The 9,176-nt window shown below is 38.2% G+C and overlaps 1 protein-coding gene across 1 annotated transcript in view; it reads left to right on the forward strand.

Moving 5' to 3' along the window:
* Positions 1 to 9,176, forward strand: part of LOC107103291 (zinc finger MIZ domain-containing protein 2-like) — an 80,855-nt gene that overhangs the window by 47,763 nt on the left and 23,916 nt on the right. Inside the window, exons 6-11 of the mRNA XM_015402942.1 lie at positions 1,157 to 1,375; positions 1,517 to 1,729; positions 2,310 to 2,393; positions 2,761 to 2,938; positions 7,288 to 7,429; positions 8,564 to 8,642. Coding sequence (XP_015258428.1) covers positions 1,157 to 1,375; positions 1,517 to 1,729; positions 2,310 to 2,393; positions 2,761 to 2,938; positions 7,288 to 7,429; positions 8,564 to 8,642 — 915 coding nt within the window. The remainder of the gene's footprint in view (positions 1 to 1,156; positions 1,376 to 1,516; positions 1,730 to 2,309; positions 2,394 to 2,760; positions 2,939 to 7,287; positions 7,430 to 8,563; positions 8,643 to 9,176) is intronic.

The following is a 9,176-nucleotide window of genomic DNA, read 5'->3' on the forward strand; positions in this document are numbered from 1 at the left end:
AATCCCTCACACTAAGCATGCTTGTAGCGACAGTGGAGAGGAAAAACTCCCTTTGAACAGGAAGAAACCTCCAGCAGAACCAGGCTCAGTGTGAACGGCCAATTTACAGCTACAATATTTCAGAAATTGTCTTTAAATTCATGCTTAATGATCTTAGAACAAAAAACAATAAAGTAAAACACATTGAGATTCGTTTTGCGCCCTTTTATATTTTTTCGAGCAGCCGACTTGTGTTTATGGGCATTCATGTATTCATTAACCATCATTTCCCATGGGCTCCTTAGGGCGGTTCTGGGGCCCTTCACTCCAGCTGTTGAGCACATCCTCCTGCTGAAGAAGCCTTACAAACTTTACAAACATAAACTTGCACAAGCACATCACAGATAGGCGGTTTTACTTAGTATTCAGCTACAGCTACAGCTAAATATAGCTCTGAAAAACATTGTGTAACATTTATAGGTTTTGCTTTTGATGTTTGTATAGATTTATTTACTGTGTTTTCATGGAAAAATCCCTGTTTTGTGCTGCTGTGTTTTTTTATGTTGCAAAAGATAAATATTGTCGTTATCCATTACCAGCTCCTTCAAGTTGGTGTGTTTGTTTAAAGACATTTAAACAGGCTTGTTAGTTCAGTGCTTATTGTAGAATCTGCTATAAGTAAGGTAGCTTAAAGGCAAACTAGCATGCTGAGTCCAAAAAAAACCTCACCAAGATACGTTTATACTTAACTTGCTCAGGTTACTGAGTGAGAAAGTTATTAAGTTAGATAAAGTTGTTTTTCTGAATTCAGATATGCTGTTGGTCATGCAAAACTTTAACCACCTGCAGAAACCCTGACATTGCTGAGGATGTGAGAAATTTATGTTCCATAAAAATACATAAAACTTTGGTCTTCTTTTTTTGGCAAAAAGAGCTAAATATTTGTCCTAACAGTATCTCTAGGCAACCTAAGCCGTCCGTGTTTGCTGCTCTCCTGTTACAGATTTTTTTTGTCAGTGAACGTTATCAAAACATTTTCACAACCTCCTTGTAACTCGGCGTCATTCGTTTATCAGTAACTTTCCCTCCCTGTCCTCTACGAGCTCTCTGCGCTGTGGAAAAGAACCAGGGAGCTTTGTTTTTACGCCTCCTGTTTTATTTCCCTTTCCCCTGTCAGATGGGTGGAGCATCCCCTTACAGCAACCAGTTCCTGTCTCATTCAGGCCCCCGTGGCCCCCCAGGAATGAACCATGGCGGGATGGTTCCCCTGAGGCCTGGACTGCCACCTTCCACAGGTGGCTTGTATCCCTCTCACCCTGCGCAGCCTCAGAGGATGCCTCAGCACGGCAGCTTCTCAGGCGCACAGCAAGGCCTCAAACGTCCTTTCCACTCAGAGGTCAGTGACCCCAGTGGACGTTTTCCTCACTTTTTAGCTCTTTTTTTCTGCTTTTCACCACATTCGTTTTGGGAAATTTGAGGATTTTTTCAAACCCAGTAAACATAATTGGATCTTAAACATGCTTGTCTTTCTTCTCAGGGTTTTCCAGGGCAGCAGTACAGCTCTGGAGGAATGTCTGGGTATTCTAACCAACCTCTGCAGTACCCCACCGGTCCACAGCAGAGATGCGCGCCGTCACCCTCCTACCCCTCCACTCGGATGCCTCACATGGGACCGTACACGCCTGGAGCCCACAATCCATCCCAGTTCCCTCCAGGTGCCGGCCAGCCCAATCCGCCACAGTTTTATAAGGTAATCAGATTCCCTGTGCTGCAGGCAAGTAAATCACAGAGGCATTCATAAATACCCAGACTTCCCTTCCTTATGACCATTTTATTTGGATTAGGGATGTAAAGGAATAATTAAGTGAATAGTTAACTGTTAATAAAACCGTGTTATTGGTAAATGAAAGTCAATAATGTGGTTACATTTAGGATTTTGGTTCCTTGTTTTCAACTCATAGTTAGAAGTGACATCACATCTGGGAGGATTTTTAAGTTTAGAATTTACAAATGCAAATTAGAAAGTTACAACTTACCAACAATACAAGCACAAACAAAAATTAACAAATTTACTAGTAAAATCAGAAATTTTCAAGTAGGAATCACTGATCAGATCAGATTTTTTCTCATAAATTTATGATTCATGTTTTTAAATTAAACTGTATTCTCACTGATAAATGTGGATTACATTTCGCAAAGTGCAACAAGAAAAAATGGTGTATAGTAACAGAAACATTTTTTAATCTTGTGTGTTTTTTTTTAAGCATTTCTCATTTATACTTTGGTTAAAACAGCTGATTATTTACTGGAATCTTGTGTTTCCTTTCCAGTCCGAGCCTTTTAACGGTCAGGGCAGTCTGCCGTCTGGAGCAGCAGGGGGTTACAACGCCTTCACACAGGCTGCAGTTAACGGAGTAAGTCCTTCCACTTAAAGCAATGACAGCTAAACCACTGTTACACCTTGACGATTTAGACCAGCCTGACGTACGGAAAATCTGGCAAAAACGCTGGCATATGTTGGATAAGTTATGGCCGCGTTTTGTATAAGTTATAAGAACTCTGAAGTACGTTGAAACACACTGGCACACGTCGAGAAATTTGGAGCATATATACAAAATAAAAAAAAAATTCATAGAAAGTTCAGAGTATGCCAGCGTTTTAGGAGCTTCTGGGACATCAGACATACGCTGGATAAATCGACAAGTTGTGAAGGGCCCTAAACACAAGAGGTACTAAGCTGAGGGTTGAAGTTTTGGCTTGTTTTTATCTTTTGCCTTCCAGCCCGGTCGAGGTGCAGTGATACCTGGATACCCCAGCTCACCGATGGGAGGGAATCCCACCCCACCGATGACGCCAGGGAGCTCCATACCCCCTTACCTTTCCCCGGGTCAGGACACCAAGCCTCCCTACCTGCCGCTGGACTCCAAAGCCAACATTAGCACCCAGCAGCCCCCTACAGGTGAGTCACGGTTAGATGTTTGACCTTTCTCTCAATTTATTATTATACCTTCAAAAACTCTGATGTACAGGAACCATTGACATATTTATCATTTCTTCTTTTGTTTTATTAAGAGCTGAACCAAAATTCAGTGAAAAATAATTCCCACCCACGGTTGAGGATTAAATGGAAGCACCTTCAGCTGCATCAGCTCCTGGTGGTTGATTTCTCTGTGACCTCCTCAGTCTCACATGTTGTTATGGATGAATGTTTTTCCACAATTATCCTTAATTTCATTAAGACTTGCAGGCAAAGTCATGGAAAACTAGATCATGTGGGGATTTGGTTTTGACTATTGCATGAACTTTCGCTTGGGTCATTCTAGACTCTACAATACTGGTGGTAAATGTAAAGATCTTGTCATGATGCATTTGAAGAATCGGATCTGAGATGTTTGGCTATAATGCTGCATCTGGTGAAAAATTCCCTCACAACTACTGTCAAAGCAGCATGGTGGTAGAATACGGTGGCTGGGAGGTGCATACACCCTGCAAAAAAAAAACAAATGAGAATAACACACAATACATGCAAAAGAAAATTGCTGCCAAAGGAAAATGGTGCAAACAAACTGCAAATAAGTAAAGGATGCTAATACACAGAAACACAAACCACGTGGAAAGGAAAATATAATACTATTTGTACAAAAAACAACTATAGTATATTAAAAGTTGCGAACTGGCTCCACATAACAGAAGTGCCCCAGATCACAAGGGGGAGATGATTCAATTCAGTTTATTTATATAGCGCCAATTCAGGTCACATGTCATCTCAAGGCACTTTACCAGATCATCCAGTCAGAGTGATTCAAAGTTTTATATCTAAGGAAAACTAGTTGATTGCATCGACTCATTGATTTAAATGAGAGAGCGTAACATTAGAGATTGAACTAACAGATTGTGCAGAGTGGGAGACTAGAGATAGAATGAAGCAAAAATTATGAAATAGGGGTCCCCATGTCCTCCTGCAGTCTAAGCCTATAGCAGCATAACTATAGAGATAGCTCAGGATAACCTGAGCCACTCTAAGCTTTATCATTTATTGATCACCTACTAATATAGGTCCATACTTTAAAAATACCCCAAAGGTTTTCTCAGAGAGAATTAAAGCTTAAAAAAGGCTAAAAAGAAAATGTTTTCTTTCCCCTCTTCAAATGTCATCTGGATGGGCTTCCTGTTTTAGCTAAGGGTCAGCTCCATCGGTATTAATTAGCAGTAAAGCTTATAGTCTTATTTCCATAGGAGTTGTTGATCGTCTCCCCCTGGTGGTCTGGAGCACTTCTTCTATCCAAAGCTTCTTTGCATTGTTTTATTGTAGTTTTTACAGCATTTTTCCATTTTGTGTATTTGACTGTTAATCTCATTTTTGTGTTTGCTAAATTATTTTGCATATCAGTCCATTTATAACCCTCCAGACCACTCAGGTCTTCTGGCTCCAGCCTGCTCTGCATACCTAGAACCAGAACTAAACATGGAGAAGCAGCATTTAGTTCCTATGCTCCACTTATCTGGAACAAACTTCCAGAAAACTGTAAAAGTACGGAAAGCCTGAGTTCCTTTAAATCAAGACTAAAAACACATTTGTTTAGGATTGCCTTCGACTGTTCTAATTAAACAGTTCAACTAAAACATATTTTCAATAGTCCAACTGTTTTTAATATTCTTTTTTGTTTCTGCATTTTTTTTCCCTACTTGCTTTGATTCTGTTTTATCTTCCTGTCTTGCCTTGCCTTATAAATATGCAGCGCATGCTAGTTCTGTAACCTTATGTCAACATTTATCTACACTTTTAACTGCAGATCATCTCTCTTCCTCCACTATGCATGACAGTTTATTAGAGGTAGATCGAGTCTATGTTCTTGCCCAATTTTATTGTCTGTACCTTGTATCAGTATCGGCTGGTATGAGCATACATTGGCCGATTCGTTAGTGCAGCAATTCCCAAACCGCCCTATGGGTGGCGCAGTGTAAATGACAGGGGGTTTAGGTAAAAATGTACTGAGTAAATGACCTGGTTTAAAATATGTTATACAGTACAATAAACAGCTAAACTTCAAATAATTGCACTTTTAACTGTGTTAGTTTTAGTTATATAAAGTATATTTTAGTTTATTTTATAGGAAAATGTTGAGTTTTCCTTGTTTTGAAAAGTTTGGTGCGTTTTAGAGATCGATGGGCCCATCAAGATAAATTTAGGAACCACTGCATCATTGCCCCTCCCTCTTTTTGCTTACCGCTGTTAATGTGTCATTTAATGCATTTCTAAAAGTGTGTTTTTCATTTAGGAGTTATGTACCATTTGTTTACATATTTATAATGTACAGTGAGGCCAAAACGTATTTAGTCAGCCACTGACTGTGCAAGTTCTCCTTCTTAGAATTATGATAATCTTTTCTAATGATAATAATGTCATAGATACACTTCAACTATGAAAGACAAAATGAGGAAATCACATTGTAGGATTTTTTAAAATGTAAATAGAGGCAGAAAAGACAAAATGGTCAATAAAAATTGGCCCAGAAATATTTGCAGCACATATTAGGGAGCTATGGAAGAAAAACAGTGTCATTAAAATCTGCCTTTTTTTGTACACCGAATTTTTTTTACATAATAAATTCCTTACACTGAATTTTTATTTGGTGAAAATTCAGCTGCAAAAAAATTTGCTGCAAAAAATTAACCTGCAATTGATGAGCTCAGTTCTTTCACCCAGTCTGATTAGATGAAAAACTCTAATGGCTGTCTATTAGTAGCTACCTGATGTTTTGTAATCATGTCTATTTAACAAGAAAAACTCCTCATTCAGCTTTATTCAGCCGGAAACAAAGCCATGCCTAACTGTTGTGTCACATGACCAAATAAGCTAATTTCATTAACTAGAAGCTGCTGGACTGTATTGAGTGTAGATTGCTTTGGCTGAATTTTTCGCAGCTGAATTTTTTTGCATGCAATATTTTACCAGATAAAAATTCAATTTAAGGAATTCATTGTGTAAAAAAAAGTCAGTGTTTAAAATTCGTTGTACAAAAAAAAGGCAGATTCTAATGAGACAGTTTTTCTTCCATACGGATCAGTTAGATTGATGTCAAAATAATTGTTATCATCAGCCTTAAAAAAAACTTCTATCGGTCGATCTCTAGTTAGTATCAGGGGATTTTCCTCAGACGGATCTCCAAGCATAAAGGCCGAACATCTCCGTTTCATCCTTATCTTTTTTTTTTTTCATTGAAAATCAGGTTTCTACCCCAAAAGCAATGCTTCAATGTTCTCTTTAAAAGAAGTGTCTCTATGAGGGATCTTCTAAACAAGCTATGCTCTTTTAGTCTTTAGTTTGCGACACTGAGAAAATCTCCTGTCGAGTAAAAAGCTTCGGATGATTTTATTCCCTCTGCAGCAATGTTTGACCCTCAGAGTGAACCTAGTCTACGCCTGGGAACCGTCTCAAATGATTTCAACTTTGGGATGACCTCCAACAGCGCGGAATGATAGGCTTTAAACTGTCAGGAAACAAGAAGCATTTCCTCTGTCATCGTGTTGACATACTTCAATTATCTTCCATAAAAGTAGTTTTTATGGAAGATAATGTTCCTATTTTACATGATTTTGTTTTGTTTTTTTAAAAGCAGAACCTGTCTGTAGAAAATGCAGATCCTCAGTCATGGCCTCTTTTTAATACGCTTTTATTAAAGGTTTGAACTTTAGTTGCTAATTCCAGTAAAATGTGATCTGAGTTTCTCCTTGTATAGAGTGAGTTCTGTGCTTTTTTTTGTTTCAAGCAAAAAACATGTCTTTTTAATGGAAATATTGACAAAATACAATTCAACAATGAAACTTGAATAGTTTACACAAAAAGAATTCATTCTTAGTTATTGTTTTAATATTTCGGAACAATTTTTTTTAAATTTTTTTTAATAGATTTTATGTTTTTACGTTTTTATTTTTAAATTTCTCTTTTTCAAATTATTTTTCTTTTGAAATTGTGTTTTACAGATCACATTTTAAGCAAAGTAGAAATGCTGCCTCTTGATCAGTAAAACAAATGGGTTGAAAAATGAAACATGAAAATATAAAATCCTAATTGTAAAATTTAATTTGTAAAAGTCAATTTGAAAAAAGAAAATTAAGACATAAAATCTAAAAAAAATTTATAATTAGGTTTTTTTTGAAGAGGGGATAAAATCTAAGAAAACGGCAATGTTTTTCTCAAAACCTTTGTTTCAATTTAAAGGTTTTTCAGTTTATTTTCAAATTTCCATTCACGAAACATTTTTACTTGCAAGAATAATGGAGCCAAATTCTCTCCATACCTTTAAGGTAATCCGAGCGATGACCTGCGTCTGACGTTCCCTGTCCGGGACGGCGTGGTGTTGGAGCCTTTCCGACTGGAGCACAACCTCGCTGTCAGCAACCACGCATTCCAGCTTCGAGATTCGGTCTACAAAACACTGGTGATGAGGTGAGGAGACGTAAACGATGGCTCATGTGTTCACCACACTGAGAAGAAGCTGCCAGAAAGGATCAAAGTGATGATCGAAGGCTTGAGGGGAAAGTTTGCCGTCCCGCCTTCGACTCTCTCTGCTGCTCTATCATGTCACCCTGTGGCTGTTTAAGGTCGTATCCAGGACATGTCATTGTTTAGAGATATATTAATGCCCTCTATGTGGAAATGCTGGTTTTATTTTCAGCAGGACTTGGTATTGGCCCACAAGCTGGGCCTAAAAACTGTTTTTATGAGCGAAACCTGAACCACAGTCAGTTTTAAACAAAAAAAGGGTTTGATATGAACTGAAAATCTTAAATAATTAAAACCTTAAAAAGGCAGAATGGGGAAAAATATTGCCCTGCATTAAGTCAAGACCTGGGATACTGAGAAAAGACTGAAAGGAAATCAAATGATTTAATTCAGTTTGAATTCAGGGATGTGGAGACAAAAAAACATCTTTATGGCATCCTGTGTAGTTACTCTTCCTAAATACTCTACAAGTCCAAAGTTTGGGAAAATCTTTTTCTTTCTGTCTCTATTTCTTTATTTTTTATGACACTGCAAATAAACATCCCGTAATTTCTTCCTCTGTGACATGGATTTAGTCTCCATCCATCTTCCTTATAGAAAAAAAAGTGGTCCAAAATAACAGAACAGCAATCAATAGATTTGGTTTAATTTTCTTTTGGGTTACTGGAGAAGTTATAGAAATGTGTCTCATAGTTTTGTCCATGTTGGAAGTAATGAAAATGAGGAAAATCCAGTGAATGTATCCAAACCTTTGACTTCCAGCAAACATCTTTGTTTCTCAGTTAAACTGTCACATCGGACATGGAGAGTTTTAAAATGATTTCTCCTTTTTTAGTCTCATTAAACACGTTTGGACAGCCTGAATATTAACACCTATGATCCCAAACACGGACCTTTAAATGGTCCATAGATGCTTGTTCTTCAGACTGGAGCAGAGGTTACAGAGCAGGTGATCCACATCCTCTGCCAACGCTGCTGGACCTCCTTACAGACCCCAGAGAAAGGGAAACAAACCCAGAATGTCAGCTAACCCCACCCAGGGTCTATTAATCAGCTGGGTTGTGTCTCCCCCTACAGGCCGGATCTGGAGCTGCAGTTCAAGTGTTACCACCATGAAGACAGGCAGATGAACACCAACTGGCCAGCCTCTGTGCAGGTAAGCAGCCTCCTCAGGTGGATTTCACCCATTTCCATGGCATCCAAACAGACTCTGTACCATTTAGGTTCAATTGTTTTTGTAAAATCTGATTAATTTAAATGTTTAGCTTCTATGGAGCCAAACTTCTAAGTTTTTTTTAAAGTGGATTCTTTACAGAAAGAATATTGTTCTTTTCTGATATAATTAGCATTATTTGTCTACTCAGCTGTTTTAGACTGACGCAGCTTCTCCAAGTTGTGTTTCTTTTTTCTTCTCCACTTTAACTGTCTAATTAAATTAGCGGCGGCCATCGTACCTCAGTGGAAATGTTGCCACAGCCCTGCCACAACTCATTATGGCTGCTGCTTTGCTGCGCGGCTGACATAAGAACAACAGTGAGCCTGACAGGTTTAATAACAGAAACTAGAAGAACACAAAAAGTATTAGAAAAGAGCTGCTCAGTGGAGTTTTTTTTTTTTCCCCCCAGCTGCATCACAGAGAGTTTGATGACTTTATTTATTCCAGAAAAAATTTGTATTAAGAGGAACCAAC

This window comes from Cyprinodon variegatus, unplaced genomic scaffold, assembly GCF_000732505.1.
Source record: "Cyprinodon variegatus isolate N-32 unplaced genomic scaffold, C_variegatus-1.0 Scaffold1415, whole genome shotgun sequence".
NCBI lineage: Eukaryota > Metazoa > Chordata > Actinopteri > Cyprinodontiformes > Cyprinodontidae > Cyprinodon > Cyprinodon variegatus.